Genomic DNA, 19,699 nt, shown 5'->3' on the forward strand with positions numbered 1-19,699 from the left:
CTGTCAAATTGGGGAGACAGAACATAACTGGAATGTGCCAGTATGTTCCTCGAACCATTCCATCACACTCGTGGCCTTATTACATGGCACATTATTTTGTTGAAAAATGCCATTGCCGTCGGGAAGCATGATCGTCATAAGGGGTGTACGTGGTCTGCAACCAGTGTACACTACTCCTTGGATGTCAAGGTGCCTTGCATGAGCTCCACTGTACCTGTGGATGCCAACGTGAATGTTCCCACAGCAAACGGGAGCTGCTGCCAGTTTGTCTCTGCCCCACTGTACAGGCATCAAGGAGCTGTTCCCCTGGAAGACGATGGATTCACACTCTTCCATCGGTATTGAAGAAGGTATCGGTATTCATTAGACCATGCAACACTCTGCCAATGTGCCACCAATCAGTGCCAATGCTCATATGCCTATTTCAGTTGTAGATGTCAATGTCATGGTATTAACGTTGGCATGTATGGGTCATCGACTGTGGAGGCCCATTGTTAGAAGAATTGGGTGCACTGTGTGATCAGACACTTTTTCGCTGCCCAGCATTACAGTCTGATGTTAGTTCCGCCACAGTCCACTGCCTGTTCTGTTTTACCAGTCTGCCCAGCCAACAACATGCGACAACTGTAATGAGGCGTGGCCACCCAACTCCACGACATAGTGATGTTGTTTCTCCTTGGCTTCGCCACGTGTTGAAAACTCTCACCATAGCACTCCTCAAACACCTGACAAGTTGTGCAGTTTCTGAAATGCTTATTCAGAGCCTCCAGGCCATCACAATTTGCCTTCAGCCATACTCAGATTGCACACCTTCCCCTTTCTACACACGGCTAGCACACTGACTGATACAACATGCACTGTGCTTGCGTCTAACAGTCATTCCTCGCCAGGTAACACTAGCACCTGGACAGGTTTATATTGATAGTAGGTCAGTAGTCATAATGTTCTGGTTCAGCAGTCTATAATTTTATTTTGTATTTTTCCTAGCATTTCCTTCTTGAAAAAGAGTTTATCAGCATTCTTTTAACTAATGATGAATCACATATCATTAATTTTCAGTGATTAAAATACAGATTAAATTAGCAGAAACACATTTTACTGTGGAATTCCCATATAAACAGCTTACATAAAAAATATGTAAAGTAAGTAATCGGATAACTGCAAACATGTTGTGTTATATCATGGGCCAACTAGCTGGTACACTTATATCATTGTTCAGTAACACATTGGCAAGAATTAAGAAATATTTTTTTCCCTTATGTTACAGACAAAAACATTTATTTTAATAGTCTAAATATAATACCTATATTAGTACAATAGCAAATATAAAATTACCATCAAACAATGGAAAATCCAGGATGGAATGTAACAATATTATGAAAACGAAAGTTGCTACCTACCATATAACGGATTTGCTGAGTCACAGATAGGTACAACAAAAAGACTGTCACCAATATAGCTTTCGGCCATTAAGGTCTTCATCAACGATAGATGTGCGCGCGTGCGCACACACACACACACACACACACACACACACACACACACACACACACAAACTGCAGTGTCAGGCAACTGAAACCACACTGCAGGCAAGATAGACATTTCTTGGCATACCTTTGTGAATGAATGCATAGGATTTCCTCCTACCCCTGTTCTATGCAGTTCTGCCGCTGATGATGTTCCTCATAGAAGATAATTTCCAGCTCTGGAAATGTCCAGAACTGGAAAAATTCTAATTATGTAGCTATGATTAGATGTAAGAGTACAAAATCCATTTTTAATCATTTTCTATGATGCCATTATGGTGTTTGTATTGATAAATACATTTGAATAATTCACAATTATTCAGTTTTGGTACACTTAGTTTTATAGAATACTGAAAATAGTGTGTGGCTGGCGCAAGGTTCAAAACCAGGAGTAAATCCTAATGCTGTGATGCACTTTCTTGGGTCCCAACAAGAATTGCTAGCAAATTTCGTATGGTTTTGGTGGTAGTGTCTCCATCATCATTTTTTTCTTATTGCAATTAGTCTACTGCATAGTGTAATAGTAGTAAAGGAGCTTTAATGAATAGACTGCCCCAAACATTTATTGCGTTAAAAGTGGATTGTAATAATTACTGTTTGATACAGAAAGAGTTGTTGTTTCATGCCTAAATGATGGGTGGTCCCCAGCGTCCACGATTGCTATGATAGGTAAGTTCTTATGCGTTGTTTGGCACCTCGCACCACCAGCACATGCATGGTGGCATATGGTTGACAAGTCTTGCTGTCTGCTTGTCAGCTGTGGGAATTGCCTCCAGACTAGTTGCTCTAGTGATCTGTATCACTGGTCAAGACAACAACTTATTCATCTTAAATGCAGTACTCGAATATACTGTGGAAAAAGGACAAATAAATAGTGTCTGAAATAAGAAGAATCTCACAACCTTTAATGTGATCTGAGGCGTTACTTGTTAGACAGCTATGAGTGTTTTCCCCCATTTTCTGCATCTTTAACTCTTTTATGACGAATTTCTGATACCCTATTTCTGAGACTTGTTGGATGTTTGTGATTAGTGTTCAAAAGTCAGCTCACCATTTTGGTTTAGAAAAATTGTAAGAGACAGAAATATCCCATTGCACATCAAAGCGAACTGTTATACAGCAGACTTGTTCTAAAAATATGTGTGATTTGGTCAAAATTAAATATTTTTAATCATTGTTAATCAACTGTAAATGTCAGTGGTGTTTCATTGAAAGACTTTTGTGGCTTCATTTACACTTCTATTGGTAGTATGTTGTAAAAACCTGCATCTATCAACCAAGCTGTTTCCTAGGTGATTAGTATCGTCCTTGTCGATTATATCCTCGAAGTGGCAACATGCCTCCAGGCATAACTTGTTGTCCCATTGAATTTAGGCTTACTTTTTAGCTTCTTCATCTGAAGTGTGTCTATACAGGAGTCTTCAACCTCATTGGATATGCTATGTGGCACTAGGAAGCCTGGAAACTCAACTACTGTCTCATCTCTGCCATCCTCCTGTTACAACTCACGTTCATTAGCAAACAAACAGGGAAGGTATTCTGGAATATTCTTTTCTTTGCAGTGTGATATTTTCATTGGAAAACTTAAAGTTAACTCATCAGCTGTTGATTCACCAGAAGTAGAAAAGGGTCCTAGTCCTAATACTTCGTGCAAAATTGTTCTGTTACTTGATGTGTGGTGAAGAAAGAAATGTAGTTCGATAATATAAGGTACTGTTGCCACAGTGCCATGAACAACAAACCAAAATAAATGTAAAAATAGAAAATTGGTAAAATGCTAAAGAAAACAGTATGCAAAGCAAGAACAAAAAAAGTAAGCCCACTCCTATAATTTACATGAATAAATTTTGAAAACTACGAAAATCACTGGCAGAGCAGGTTACTGCAGTGACCACTCCACAAGCAGTAGCAGTTCCGGTCTCAGTACATTACACACAGTGATGAGTACAGCATGTTCAATTTATTGTACTCTTCTCTTTGTTCATCTAAGATGCTTAAAACCAAAATGAACACTGTGAAATCGTCAAACAGCTTAGTAGTGATGGCCTATTGCTCGAAGCCTCCTTAAATATATGAGGTTACATCCAGAGCTTGGTCACAGCAGCTATGCTCTGTACAGAACCCTGCCTGATAAATAGAGAGAACCTCATCAGTATGATCATAAATTCTGCTGCTGGGCAACAGCTTGCTGGGTCATCTTGGGGTTTTAAAATGACAAGTGTTTTGGATATCTTCATCTGCCTAGGAACTTGGTTGGTGCTCAAAGTATTTGGTAGAACTGTTACTAGCGTGTGGTCCCAGGTGTTTAATAAGCTCCATGAATAACCCATTGAGTCCTGCAGCTCACTTTAAATGTTCTGATAGCCTTTTCTAGTTCAGTCTCTGTGGATGAAATAGAGCCTTATATTTGTCACTTTTACCTCACCTTTGAACTTAGGCTCCACAGAAACTTGTCTCTGCTTGACCTTTTATATGCTGTCTGAGAGGGGGAGGAAAATTTAAGAAAAGGAAAAATAGTAGAGGGACATGGACTGGGAAAGGAATAAAAGAGGAAGCTGCCTGTTAGAATTTTATTCAGAGCATAATTTAATCATTGCTAACTTTTGGTTTAAGAATCATGAAAGAATGATGAATATGTGGAAGAGACCAGGACACACCACAAGGTTTCAGATAGATTATATGATAAAATAGATGCTTCAGAACCAGAATTTAACCTGTAAGGGGCAGACATGCACTCTGATCACATTTTATTGATTATGAACTGTAGATTAAAACTGAAGAAATTACAGCAAGGTAGGAAATTATGGAGGTGAGGCCTGAATAAATTGAAAGAATCAGAAGTCATTGAGAATTTCAGTGGGAGTGTTAAGCAACAATGGATTGAAACAAGGGAAGAAGTACAATAGAAGATGAGTGTGTTGCTTTGAGAGAGGAAATAGTGAATGCAACAGAGAATCAAATAGAAAAAAAGACTGTACCAAGTATTAATCCTTGGATAACATTGAGGATACTCGGTTTAAATGACAAAAGGAAAAAATATAAAAATGAAGAAAGCATAAGGGAAAACAGGTGTCAAAAAATAGGTTGACAAAAATGCAAAATAGCAAAACAATAATGGCTAGTGGACAAATGCAAGGCTGTAAGAGCATACAACATACTGGAAAGGTAGAAATATTAGAGAAAGCTTCAGAGAAAAGAGAAGCACCTGTATGAATATGAAGAGTTCAGATGATAAATCACTACTGAAAAAAGAAGGGAAGTGCAGACGGAATACATGGTAGAGCTATAATGGAAATGTACATCAAACAAATACCCTCGGACTTCCAGAATGATGCGATAATTTGGAATTAAAAGAAGGTAGATGCTGAGAAATGTGATTGGTACAGAACTGTTGTTGTTGTTGTTGTTGTTGTCGTGGTGGTGGTGGTGGTGGTGGTGGTGGTGGTGGTCTTCAGTCCTGAGACTGGTTTGATGCAGCTCTCCATGCTACTCTATCCTGTGCAAGCTTCTTCATCTCCCAGTACCTACTGCAACCTACATCCTTCTGAATCTGCTTGGTGTATCCATCTCTTGGTCTCCCTCTACAATTTTTACCCTCGACACTGCCCTCCAATACTAAATTGGTGATCCCTTGAGGCCTCAGAACATGTCCTACCAACTGATCCCTTCTTCTAGTCAAGTTGTGCCACAAATTTCTCATCTCTCTAATTCTATTCAATACCTCCTCATTAGTTAAGTGATCTACCCATCTAATCTTCAGCATTCTTCTGTAGCACCACATTTCGAAAGCTTCTATTCTCTTCTTGTCTAAACTATTTATCGTCCAGTTTCACTTCCATACATGGCTACACTCCATACAAATACTTTCAGAAACGACTTCCTGACACTTAAATCTATACTCGATGTTAACAAATTTCTCGCTTTCCTTCCCATTGCCAGTCTACATTTTATATCCTCTCTACTTCGACCATCATCAGTTATTTTGCTCCCCAAATAGCAAAACTCCTTTACTACATTAAGTGTCTAATTTCCTAAACTAGTACCCTCAGCATCACTTGACTTAATTCGACTACATTCCATCATCCTCGTTTTGCTTTTGTTGATGTTCATCTTATATCCTCCTTTCAAGACACTGTCCATTCCGTTCAGCTGCTCTTCCAAGTCCTTTGCTGTCTCTGACAGAATTACAATGTCATCGGCGAGCCTCAAAGTTTTCATTTCTTCTCCATGAATTTTAATACCTACTCCAAATTTTTCTTTTGTTTCCTTCACTGCTTGCTCAATATACAGATTGAATAACATCAGGGAGAGGCTACAACCCTGTCTCGCTCCCTTCCTGACCACTGCTTCCTTTTCATGCCCCTCAACTCTTATAACTGCCATTTGGTTTCTATACAAATTGTAAATGGCCTTTTGCTCCCTATATTTTACCCCTGCCACCTTCAGAATTTGAAAGAGAGTATTCCAATCAACATTGTCAAAAGCTTTCTCTAAGTCTACACATGCTAGAAACGTAGGTTTGCCTTTCCTTAATCTAGCTTCTAAGATAAGTCTTAGGGTCAGTATTGCCTCACGTGTCCCAATATGTCTACGGAATCCAAACTGATCTTCCCCGAGGTCGGCTTCTACTAGTTTTTCCTTTCGTCTGTAAAGAATTCGCGTTAGTATTTTGCAGCTGTGGCTTATTAAACTGATTGTTCGGTAATTTTCACATCTGTCAATACCTGCTTTCTTTGGGATTGGAATTATTATATTCTTCTTGAAGTCTGAGGGTATTTCGCCTGTCTCATACATCTTGCTCACCAAATGGTAGAGTTTTGTCAGGACTGGCTCTCCCAAGACCGTCAGTAGTTCTACTGGAATGTTGTCTACTCCCGGGACCTTGTTTCGACTCAGGTCTTTCAGTGCTGTCAAACTCTTCACGCAGTATCGTATCTCTCATTTCATCTTCATCTACATCCTCTTCCATTTCCATAATATTGTCCTAAAGTACATCGCCCTTGTATAGACCCTCTATATACTTCTTCCACCTTTCTGCTTTCCCTTCTTTGTTTAGAACTGGGTTTCCATCTGAGCTTTTAATATTCATACAAGTGGTTCTCTTTTCTCCAAAGGTCTCTTTAATTTTCCTGTAGGCAGTATCTATCTTACCCCTAGTGAGACAAGCCTCTACATCCTTACATTTATCCTCTAGCCATCCCTGCTTAGCCATTTTTCACTTCCTGTCGATCTCATTTTTGAGACGTTGGTATTCCTTTTTGCCTGCTTCATTTACTACATTTTTATATTTTCTCCTTTCATCAATTAAATTCAATTTTTCTTCTGTTACCCAAGGATTTCTAGCATTCCTCGTCTTTTTACCTACTTGATCCTCTGCTGCCTTCACTACTTCATCCCTCAAAGCTACCCATTCTTCTTCTACTGTATTTCTTTCCCCCATTCCTGTCAATTGTTCCCTTATGCTCTCCCTGAAACTCTGTACAACCTCTGGTTTAGTCAGTTTATCCAGGTCCCATCTCCTTAAATTCCCACCTTTTTGCAGTTTCTTCAGTTTTAATCTACAGTTCATAACCAATAGATTGTGGTCAGAGTCCACATATGCCCCTGGAAATGTCTTACAATTTAAAACCCGTTCCTAAATCTGTGTGTTACCATTATATAATCTATCTGAAATCTGTCAGTATCTCCAGGCATCTTCCATGTATACAACCTTCTTTTATGATTCTTGAACCAATTGTTAGCTATGATTAAGTTGTGGTCTGTGCAAAATTCTACCAGGCGGCTTCCTCTTTCATTTCTTAGCCCCAATCCATATTCACCTACTACGTTTCTTTCTCTCCCTTTTCCTGCTACCGAATTCCAGTCACCCATGACTATTAAATTTTCGTCTCCCTTCACTATCTGAATAATTTCTTTTATTTCATCATACATTTCTTCAATTTCTTCGTCATCTGCAGAGCTAGTTGGCATATAAACTTGTACTACTGTGGTAGGCGTGGGCTTCGTGTCTATCTTGGCCACAATAATGTGTTCACTATGCTGTTTGTAGTAGCTTACCTGCACTCCTATTTCTTTTGTTCATTATTAAACCTACTCCTGCATTACCCCTATTTGATTTTGTATTTATAACCCTGTATTCCCCTGACCAAAAGTCTTGTTCTTCCTGCCACCGAACTTTACTAATTCCCACTATATCTAACTTTAACCTGTCCATTGCCCTTTTTAAATTTTCTAACCTACCTCCCCGATTAAGGGATCTGACATTCCACACTCCGATCCGTAGAACGCCAGTTTTCTTTCTCCTGATAACGACGTCCTCTTGAGTTGTCCCTGCCCGGAGATCGGAATGGGGGTCTATTTTACCTCCGGAATATTTTACCCAAGAGGACGCCATCATCATTAACCATACAGTAAAGCTGCATGCCTTCGGGAAAAATTATGGCTGTATTTTCCCCTTGCTTTCAACCATTCGCAGTACCAGCACAGCAAGGCCGTTTTGGTTAGTGTTACAAGGCCAGATCAGTCAGTCATCCAGACTGTTGCCCCTGCAACTACTGAAAAGGCTGCTGCCCCTCTTCAGGAACCACACATTTGTCTGGCCTCTCAACAGATACCCCTGCGTTGTGGTTGCGCCTACGGTACGGCTATCTGTATCGCTGAGGCACGCAAGCCTCCCCACCAACGGCAAAGTCCATGGTTCATGGGGGTGGGGGGTTCAGAACTATTAATTTAAAAAGTCATAGGTGCACAATACTGATACAAATTGTGTACAGAAGAATGAAAAAGCTGGAAGAAAATAGTTTCAGTTCTGGTGAAAAAAGGAACACATGACACTGTGTTGATGTACTGATTTATCTTACACGAAAGGCAAACCTATGTTTATACCATTTGTATATTTAGAGAAAGCTTTTGACAGTCTTGACCTTAATGCACTTTGGGTTATTGACTACTAGTGCATAAACCAGAATGCAGTAAATCAAAGGACATGAAAGGGAAGCAGTAATTGAGAAGGAAATGAGACAGGGTTGTAGCCTATACCTGAGGAAACTCAAATGGTACACTGAGCAAGTGGTAAAGGAAACCAAATAGAAGTTTGGAGAAAGTGCTGGGAGATGAAGCAAAAATTTGCTGGTGATATAATTCTGTCAGATGTAGCAAAGAACTTGGAAGAGCAGTTAAGCAGAATAGATAGTTCTTGAAAAGAGTTTATGAGATTAACGTCATCAACTAAAGTAAAACAAGGGTAAAGACAGTGTTGGATAATTAATGAAGAGGTATTGAATGAAATTGGATAAACTGAAATCTATGGCACAACTTTTGTGAGAGTAAAAGAGAGGCTCGGTTGATAGGACACATCCTGAGGCAGCACAGAATTATGTATTTAGCATTGAAGGGAAGTATTGAAGTTTAAAGTTGTAGAGGAAGGCTTCAATATGGTAAGCAGGTTCAAATCGACACAGATTGCAGCAGTTACTTGGAGATGAAGAAGAAGACGAAGACATGTCTAGGAGCTACACATGTAGAGCATTTACCAATGTATGCTCACTGATCTTTACTGCTGGTATCTTAAATGCTGTGAAAAGTTCTGGTAGAATGTAAATACATTTTGATTAAAGGAAACCACTCACCTTGTGCGGTTTGTATGTGGGTTTGTGTTTTTATTTTTTATTTACTCGTCAACTAAGCAGTTCAGTTACACTCCATGGGCTCATGCAGTGCTCACCATTGAATACCTCCAATCCCACCCCCCCTTCTGCCATTAGCAGACAATATAGTGGTTGCATGGTAAACAATTTGTAGGGTGTTGAATGCTAAAAACATCATTGGCCTTTTACAATCTCACACTCAAAGGGTTCCTTGTTAGTAGTGGATGGGCTTCTAGACCAGATGAGATACCTGTAAAATTCTGCAGAGGTTGCACAAAAGAATTTGCTCTGCTTCTGTCAGCAGTTTATCGTAGGTCGCTGGTGTAACCAAGGGTACTACGGTAAGTGTCTGGAAAAAACACAGGTTTTTCCTGTTTTCAAGAAGGGTCATAAGGCAGATAAACATAATTATAGGCCTATGTCACAGATATAAATCTGTTGTACAATTGTAGAATGTTTTATGCTCACGTATTATGACGTTTTTTGGAGAGCGAAAATCTTCTCTCTAAAAATCAACATGGGTTCCGTAAACAGAGATCTTGAAAAACTCTGCTTGCTCTTTCCATCAATGAGAGCGACGGCACTCACACAGTGCTCAGGTTGACGCTAAATTCATTTACTTCAGGAAGGCATTTGAAACAGTCATGTACTGAAAAATGTAAGAGCTTATTAAGTATCAGACCTGATTTGAACTAGATTTAACAGTTCCTTTCAGATAGTACTCAACATGTGACTCTAAATGGAACAGAATTGACAGATGTAACAGTAATTTCAGGAGTACCCAAGGACGTGTGATTGGTCCATTAGTGATCTAGTGGGAAATTTTGGAAGCTCCATAAGGCTGTTAACAAATGATAAGTTTGTCTATAAGAAGGTAGCCACCCCTGAATGCAAGTAAATGTAAGATGCTGTGCATATACAGGAGTAGAAATCCGCTACTGCACAACTACACCATTGACGACAGATTGCCGGAAACAATATATATCACAAAATATCTGGAAATAACAATTGGGCAGTATTAAGGGAAATGATATATAAAACAGATAGAAATAGCAGATGCCAGACTGCGATTCATAGGAAGAATCTTAAGGAAATGTAAGTCATCCATGAAAGAAGTTGCTTACAAAATACTTGTTTGGCGAATTCTTGTGTATTGCTTATCAGTGTGGGACCCTTACCAGGTAGGATTAATGGAAGAAATAGAGCAGATCCAGTGAAGAATGGTGCATTTCCTCACAGGATCATTCAATCAGCACGAGAGCCTTACATAGGTGCTCAACGAACTCCAGTGGCGGGCATTACAAGAGAGGCATTGTCCATCACAGAGAGATTTACTATTGAAATTATGAGAGAATACATTTTGGAAAGTGTCAGACAACATAAAGAGTAGTTATAATTAAACTTACACTACTTGGGAGGGCAGAAGAGAGAGAATGAATAAAAGATGGAAAGAAACACATTTTTATTTCCACATGAGAGGGTAACATTTGTTAATTGCATACCATGCTTATGTTCCAGGTTACAAATGTGCTCAGTGGAACGACCGTCTGCATCTATGACAGTCTGGAACTGCACTAGAGATAGCATTTCACAGTTGTTTGCAGCACTTTTCAAATGGTGGACCATTGAATGTTCAGCTGTCATGACACCTCATGCACTGCTTGAAGATATGTCTAGCATTCTCGGCCATGACAACAGCAACTTCTGCACCAATTTGTGGCACAGTTGGCCATCAGCCTCTCCCCAGAGCAATTCTCACATCGCCAGTTAATTCAAGCTTCTGAATCTTGTCCTTCAATACCCATGTGGAAAGATCATCTCTCTGTATTTGTTTAATGCAGCTGCATTTTTGCTGCTGTTTTGACAAAACAGCTTCATGAGTAAAGCCCTAATTACCTTTTCCAGACCCATGTTGACTGTAACTGTAATGCGCATTGATGCTTGTTTCTACCCCCTATGTCACAGCTCCAATACCGGCGTCTAACACTTAACGTTATTAACAACACTTAACGTTATTAACAACACTTAACGTTATTAACAACACTTAACGTTATTAACAACACTTAACGTTATTAACAACACTTAACGTTATTAACAACACTTAACGTTATTAACAACACTTAACGTTATTAACAACACTTAACGTTATTAACAACACTTAACGTTATTAACAACACTTAACGTTATTAACAACACTTAACGTTATTAACAACACTTAACGTTATTAACAACACTTAACGTTATTAACAACACTTAACGTTATTAACAACACTTAACGTTATTAACAACACTTAACGTTATTAACAACACTTAACGTTATTAACAACACTTAACGTTATTAACAACACTTAACGTTATTAACAACACTTAACGTTATTAACAACACTTAACGTTATTAACAACACTTAACGTTATTAACAACACTTAACGTTATTAACAACACTTAACGTTATTAACAACACTTAACGTTATTAACAACACTTAACGTTATTAACAACACTTAACGTTATTAACAACACTTAACGTTATTAACAACACTTAACGTTATTAACAACACTTAACGTTATTAACAACACTTAACGTTATTAACAACACTTAACGTTATTAACAACACTTAACGTTATTAACAACACTTAACGTTATTAACAACACTTAACGTTATTAACAACACTTAACGTTATTAACAACACTTAACGTTATTAACAACACTTAACGTTATTAACAACACTTAACGTTACTAACAACACAAATCCTGCAGCACACAGTCTGAATAACATTCCTGTAAAGTTGGGTACCCACATGGTAAATAGCTTTCTGTCAATCCACTGACTCAAACAGTGAAAGTTTAATTATAACCACCCTGTAGTACGTCCTCTCACATAAGTCTCACAAAATGACCACAACTATACAATTTGAGAAATTAGAGCTAATTCTTAGTTAAACAACAATCATTCTTCCTACACATGATACACAAATGGAACCAGAAGTTCCCACTGCCATACCCTCTCAGGTGGCTTGCCAGGTATTGATTGACAAACTGTAAGAAAAGTTAAAGAACTGTCAGATAAGCAAGAAATTCAATATGACCTTTGTCACACACAAAATTCAAGATGACCTTTGTCACACACAAACTACTTCGACTGACATCAGCTATAAGAAACCTGAGGAAGAGTATTTTAATAAAGAAACACAGTGAACCATTTTGACAGATGTGAAAGATGTGCTTAAAATTATTACACAACAGAAGCTTGAGTGAAACTTACGCAAAAACTCTAAACTGGAAGACATGGCAAGAACAAGAATATTGATTAATATTAAAAACAGCATATGCATGTCTTTCATTTATGGTCTAGTATGTGCCTTTTCTGTTTGAAAATATTTTCTGAGTGATTGCAGATGCACTCTCACTCAATAAAACCTAGAAATGTTGAACTTTATTATTTTAAAAATTCTTCTGCATGTGTGGCTGGAGTAGGTCAGACTATCAAATTATATGTCACAAGATTTTTTGTTGCTTGAGTGAATTCTATTGGGGGAGGGGGAGGGAAGGGTCTGTGGTAAGTGGTTTGTGTATGTTTTCCATAAATTTTGCACTTGGAATTTGCTCCTTTATCTCCTAAAACATTACACTTTTTTCATCACATTTCTTGCTCTTACAAATCCTAGGTCTAATTATGACACAGTGGTAATAACAGTGGTGAAATATAGAAATTGGTGTTTAAAAATTACTGGTTTGTGATTCATACTTTATTGGGTGTGAAAATCTTGAGTGCACGTTTAGCTTGTTAGAGCTAAAGGTTGTTTCTCTGTAACAGAGCCGCCATGAATAATAAATTAGTGTCCTTTTAATGAAACTGAATAAAATCTTAGCTGTAGATATATCAATAAATAATCCACATTATAAAGTGATTCTTTTTGAGAAGTAGTTACATTTGTTTGTTTAGTGGAGCTTTCAGAGTGTGAATAGACCCAATAACTATTTCCAGATTCTTGAAAACAATGTAACAAATCGCCAAGACATCCTTAAGGGAAGCCGAAGTGCTGCCAGAAAAGTTTTAATAGATCTCGTTTCATCCCTCTTTAAGTGAACTATAGGGTTGCAAATAAAAACAGGCCTATCTGCTGCTCGTGAGAATGGATAGAAAAATTATATTAACATTACTGTTGCATGTGAAACTAAATAAAGGGAGTGAATTAAATCAATAGTCTACGAGTTGATATTCTCCATTTAGAGTTAAGTGATTAGTGTGTCATTCATTCATGTTCATCAGATTCCTCTAGCAAGGATAACCTTTAGAGATCTGGAAGGAGTGAAGATAAACATTAACAGAAAAAAAGAAGAAAAAACCATCAAAACTCAATGTGTGAGCTGTACCCACAATAAATTATCACCACACTATTGCTGAACACTATACTGTTTGAACTTACACCAGCTAAATGTAACTTTGTAAATTAGCAGGGAATGCTCTATTTTGAAAATACATGCTGCTTCCTAAGCTACCTATATTAAAAAGGCTGCTGTGTATCTCATTATTTTTCAGCTTAATGTTTACATGAGTACATGGATATTAAAAAATAAAGAAGTTCCCTAGATCTGTAATCACAGAGACCTCTTTAAAATACACTCCTGTATGTCATGCAGCTTTACAATGAAAGTTGTTACTTGTGATGCAGCTAACAAGAATTCTCAATTCTTTAATTGAGAAAATCAGTATTAGAGCCTAGCTAATTACATAATTTATAGTAGTAGTAGTAGTAGTAGTAGTAGTAGTAGTAGTAGTAGTAGTAGTAGTAGCTTATGTAGTCAATTTCCTTTTGAACTTGTTAGGATTCCAGATTTATTAGTTTATTTGGGAGGAACTGACTTACATAGTGCACTTCTTTGTACGCTTTAATATGTTAAGTCAGGAGACAAAACCATGTAGTGTCAGCTCTCAGAATTTAATTATAAATATTTGTCTTGAAGTCTCACAAGGATTAGGATTGTTTATTGATAACCTTTGTGCCGTATGTTTACATCAAGTTATAACGTTTAGAAGAAGTTCTGCATGTTATTGCATCATGTTGAAAGACAGTATGCATTTACGAAGTGGCAGCAGTGTGTAAAATTTCTCAGATTCCCACATACTCATGAATATTCACTGTTGTAAAATATGAAATATTTAATGCCCAGTAAGCACATATAATATATCAAGCTTTAGGATTCAAATAATAACAGTGCAAAGGTGCAACATTACAACAGTCAAGTCAGAAAACCTTATATGCATGAGATCCAGTGGTTATGGATTGGAAAGGTGCACTAGAAAATATCAGGAAAGCAAAGATAAGGATCATTAAAAAACCCTAGAACCCAATAATAACAACATTATGAAAAGAATAGATTGCTATACTAACCATATAGTTGAGATGTTGAGTCACAGACATGCACAACAAAAAGCAAACAGGCTGTTAAACAAGTGAGCATTCGGCCAAAAGGCCTTATTTTGAAACACACAAACACAAACACACACACACACACACACACACACACACACACACACACACACACACACACACATGCACAGTCTCCCCCACCCCCCCTCCCCGAGGCCAGACTGCAAGCAATTGCACATGATGGGAGATGCATTCTGGGTGGTGGGGCTAAGGAGGAGGCTGGGGTGGGGAGGGGGAGTGTTAGCAGGGTAGGGATGGGGGACAGTAAAGTGCTGCTTGTAGTGTGCACATAAAGGGACATGATTGGAAGAGGGTAGGGGGCAACTATGTGCATGGGAAGTTAGTCAGAGTGTTGACGGGGAGGGGGGTGGGGGCAAAAAAACTGTGGATGCATTGTTGGAATAGAGGGCTGTGTAGAGCAGGGAAGGGTATAGGTGAGTGAAGGACAGTGATTAACAAATGATGAGGCCAGGGAGTTTACAGGAACGTAGAATATATAGCAGGGAAAGTTCCTATCTGTGCAAAACAGAAAAGCTGGTATTGGTAGGAAGGCTCCAGATGGTGCATCCTGTGAAGCATTCACTGGAGTAAAGAACGTGGTGGTGGGCAGCGTGCTCTGAAATTGGGTGGTCCAGCTGCTTCGTAGCCACAGTTTGTCATTGGCCATTCATGTGGACAAACAGTTTGTTGCTTGTCGTGCCCATGTAGAATGCAGCAGAGTAGTTGCAACTTGATCTGTAGATCACACGATTCCAGGTTTATAGACCACATGACTCCCTTTTATGGGAAAGGTGATGCTTGTGACCTGACTGGAATATGTGGTGGTGGGAGGATGTATGGGACAGTTCTTGTATTTAGGTGTACTACAGAGATTGAGCCTCGAAGTAAGGAGTTGGGAGCAGGGGTTGAATAGGGATGGACGAGGATATAGTTTGGGTGGGTGGGAGAATACCACTGTGAGAGGGATAGGAAGGATAGTTGGGCACGACTAGAGGTAGTTGAAAGCATGACAGAGAATGTGATTCAATTGGTCCAATTGTGGGTAGTACAGAGTCAAGAGAGAAATTGGGACTTCTGGAGGTAGTGGGCGACTGGAGAGATAAACCATGGGACCTGTGTCTGTACAGGGTTGGGAGGGTAATTTTGGACAGTGAAGGCCTCAGTGAGACCCTTAAAATATTTTGAGAGGGTCTGCTCGTCACTATAGATATAATGTTCACGGGTGGCTATGCTGCATGGAAGGGATTTCTTGGTCTGGAATGAGTAACATTGTCGAAGTGGAGATATTGTTGGGGTTTAACTCAATGAGGCAGAATAAGGCTACAGATTGTAGACAGTAAATATGTAACATAGTACATGACTTGAAGAAAAGTCAACTGAAAGTTCACTGGCATATCAAAAGAATGCTGGACTCTTTACAAACTAAGCATATCTTGGAATACTGTAATTATCTTCCCAACTTTGTACAAAAACAAATCTCCCATGCCATATCTTTCCAGTCTCCCACTACATCCCAAAGTCCCACCATCGGGCTACAGAGGAGCATTCCCCTTGTAACTCAGTACCTCCCAAGACTGAAGCAACAGAACTACATTCTCCGCCAGGTGTTCGACTACCTCTTACTGTACCCTGAAATGAGAAATGTCCTGCCCGCTATCCTTCCCACCCCTCCCATAATGGTATGCCGCCATACACCGAAGCCCTGTTCCCAACCCCTTACCTCATGGCTCATATCCCTGTAAGAGACCTACATGCAAGACCTGTCCCACACATCCTCCCACCACCATTTACTTCAGTCTGGTCACGAACATCACCTACCCCATGAAAGGCAGGGCTACCTGTGAAGTGAAACCAGTCATGTGATTTACAAGCTAAGCTGCAACCACTGTGCTGAATTTTATGTGGGCATGACAATAAACAAGCTGTCTGTCTGCATGAATAGCCACCAACAACCTGTAACAAAAAAAAAAAATTATTGGCCAGGAGGCCCCATCTGGGGAAGTTAGGCTGCCGAGTGCAAGTCTTATTTCAGTCGACACCACATTGGGTGACTTGTGTGCCAATGGTGAGGATGAAATGATGATGAAGACAACACAACACCCAGCCCACAAGTGGAGAAAATCTGCAACCCGCCCAGGAATCGAACCTTTGGCCCACTTTATGGGAGGCAAGCACGTTACCACTTGGATAAGCAGGTGGACACTGTGGCCAAGAAACAAGTGGACCTCCCTGTTGCTTCACAGCCTGGGCCATATGGATCCTCTTAACAACACCAGCTTTTCTGAATTGCACAGATGGGAACTTTCCCTGCAATACATTCTATGTTCCCGTAACCGTCCTGGCCTCAACCTTCATTAGTCACTCTCCTCACACATCCAGCCTTTTTCCTGTTCCCATTTCAGCACTACACAGTCATCATTCCACCATACATTCAGTCTTTCTACTTCTCTCCTTTTCCACTACTTCCCCCACCCCCCACCCCGCCTCCTGACTGCCCTCAGTATCTTCGCTATATGGTGAGTAGCAACTTTCTTTTTCATAATATTGTTACATTCCATCCTGAATCTTCCATTGTGAGTGGAAATATGCATTTCCAGTATTAAGCAGAATGTAGCAGCCCAGTAGTCAGACACTGGACTCACATTTGGAAGGAACAAGTCTCAAATCCCTGCTCAAGAATTCTGATTTATGTTTCTGACGTTTCCATTAATTTGATTGTAGTGGATTCCAGTATGATTCCTTTGAAAATTATGTGGCTGATTTATTTCCGCAAGCTTTTTCTTCCCTTCCAGCCATACAAAAAAGTAAGGAAATTAAACCAGAACTGTAACATAAAACATTGTGAATGTGAGAGAGAGGGAAAAAAAAGTCAATTTGTTCAAAATTGGTTGTCTCATTGCTTTATTCATTTATTTTCTGACATGTTATTAAATAATCACTTTCATAGCTACTTTCAACATTATCCCATGCACTTTAGCAGAGGTATATGATGAAAAAGGGAGATATAGTAGGGAACCAGCTGTAAGTTGTATATCTGTATGTTTGAAAAATTTTGATATTTGTGAACTTACATAAAGATTAAGGGATTTCAAATGAGAGAGAGAGAGAGAGAGAGAGAGATATTTTTCCTGATAGTGGAGGTTCTTTCTTGCGACAAGAAAAAATGTTAGACATTTATTGTCATGTTGAGTACAATAATGTTAAGATGAGTCATGAATTATGGTAAGAAATCTTAGCATGCATATCATTATTAAGAGTGTAATACATTAATCTTCATTCCATACATGTGTACTAGAAAATAATGCACACTTGATACGTTAATGCTAGTGATATTGTCTTCACTAAAGAAGCTACTGCAGTTAATATAGCAACGCGGGATTAGCCGAGTGGTCAAAGGCGTTGCAGTCATGGACTGTGCGGCTGGTCCCGGCGGAGGTTAGAGTCCTCCCTCGGACATGGGTGTGTGTGTTTGTCCTTAGGATAATTCAGATTAAGTAGTGTGTAAGCTTAGGGACCGATGACGTTAGCAGTTAAGTCCCATAAGATTTCACACACATTTGAACATTTTTTGAGTTAATATAATTTAGACACTTTTTTGTTTTTTTGCAGCCCCACAATGCCAGTTACACTAAATGGTGGATTTAGAATGCCGTCATGGTAAGTTTCAAATGTGTGGCATAAAATAAATGATTAACTGAACTACAAGTATAGGAATGTTTACTTGTCACATCAGTAACCATTGCATCTGAAGTTTACGATTTTAATGGCATGCAAGGAAAATTTTCCGTGGACTTACAGTCTGTGAAGACCACATTGTTCTAACTTACAGCCACAGAGGATACACTGTAGTTATGAGAGAGCAAAATGCCACTATTATAAGAATAGCTGGATATTGAAAACAGAAAGAAAGGGTGTTGTATAGTATTATTTGTTCGTTATTGCTAAATGTTAGAGGTGTATAAAGAAAAGGTACGTATTATGGAAGTCAACTTGCAAAGGTGATTATGTAGCTCAGTGAGGGAGTACCAGCATTAATCAAAGTTCGCACTGTGTGTCCTATGCTCCACTCCCTAGCAGCCCACTGTCACCGTCATTAATTCCTTACTGCCCTTTCCCAAAATTCCACTCTGTGGCTCTACACACCTCCCTTTCATACCCTGCTGCTTAGGTGGTTTCTCAATTCCCCAGCAATCACATTCAAAAATTTGAAACTTTTACCTACTTAACTTCAAATTTAGAAAATATATATTTTTGCTACAAATATTCTTCAGTATGTTTTGCATAAAAACTAATTAGTTCATTCCACAGGTTTGATTTACGAACTTTGGATGCAAATGGGCCTGAGGATGAAGAAGGTATAAAACGTGCAACAGAATTAGTGCACGGTATGATTGAACAGGAAGTAAAAGCTGGTATACCTTCAAATCGCATTGTCCTGGGAGGCTTCTCACAAGGAGGTGCCTTGGCACTATATTCAGCTCTCAAGTTTCCAAAACCACTGGCAGGAGTTATAGCTCTCTCTTGTTGGCTACCTCTTCACAAGCAGTTTCCAGCTGTAAGTTGATTACTTTGTAGTTATCCTGGCATGTATCGTCTGAAGTAGCTAACGGGACAAAATCTCGTCAGCAGCTGAAGGAATTTGAGACCTTCTGTTTATTAACCGAATGGAACTATATGGTTCCAGAGACATTTTGAAATCACATCTCAAACATCTGTGATGCAGGCAGAAGTGACAAATGAAAATTTGTTCCAAGGGTGGGGTTCAAATTCAGATCTCCTGCTCACTGGGCAGATCTGCTAACCCCTACACCACACTGGCACAGTGGCTTTGTACAACTGCACAGACTACCCTAGCATGCCACCCTCCTCACTCCAAAGTCCTATCCATGCCTCAGCTCACTAGGTATGTCCTCAAACTCGAAAAGCATTGCAGAGGCTTTCCAAATGTGTTGCAATAGCACCTCAGCATCAAATGAAATGGAAGATCCTGCCTGAAATCCAGGCATACCAAGTGAGCTGCGCCTTCCTAGGAATTTGCATTGAGGAGGGAGGCCTGCTAGGGTATTCCATGCAGTTTTACAAAGCCACTGTGCC

At 39.3% G+C, this 19,699-nt stretch overlaps 1 protein-coding gene across 1 annotated transcript in view; it reads left to right on the plus strand.

Annotated features, from left to right (window-relative positions):
* The window catches only part of LOC126175258 (acyl-protein thioesterase 1), a 132,338-nt gene that overhangs the window by 51,538 nt on the left and 61,101 nt on the right, over positions 1-19,699 (plus strand). The window contains exons 4-5 of the mRNA XM_049921900.1: positions 18,215-18,262; positions 18,914-19,160. Coding sequence (XP_049777857.1) covers positions 18,215-18,262; positions 18,914-19,160 — 295 coding nt within the window. The remainder of the gene's footprint in view (positions 1-18,214; positions 18,263-18,913; positions 19,161-19,699) is intronic.

Source organism: Schistocerca cancellata, chromosome 3 (assembly GCF_023864275.1).
Source record: "Schistocerca cancellata isolate TAMUIC-IGC-003103 chromosome 3, iqSchCanc2.1, whole genome shotgun sequence".
Classification (NCBI taxonomy): domain Eukaryota; kingdom Metazoa; phylum Arthropoda; class Insecta; order Orthoptera; family Acrididae; genus Schistocerca; species Schistocerca cancellata.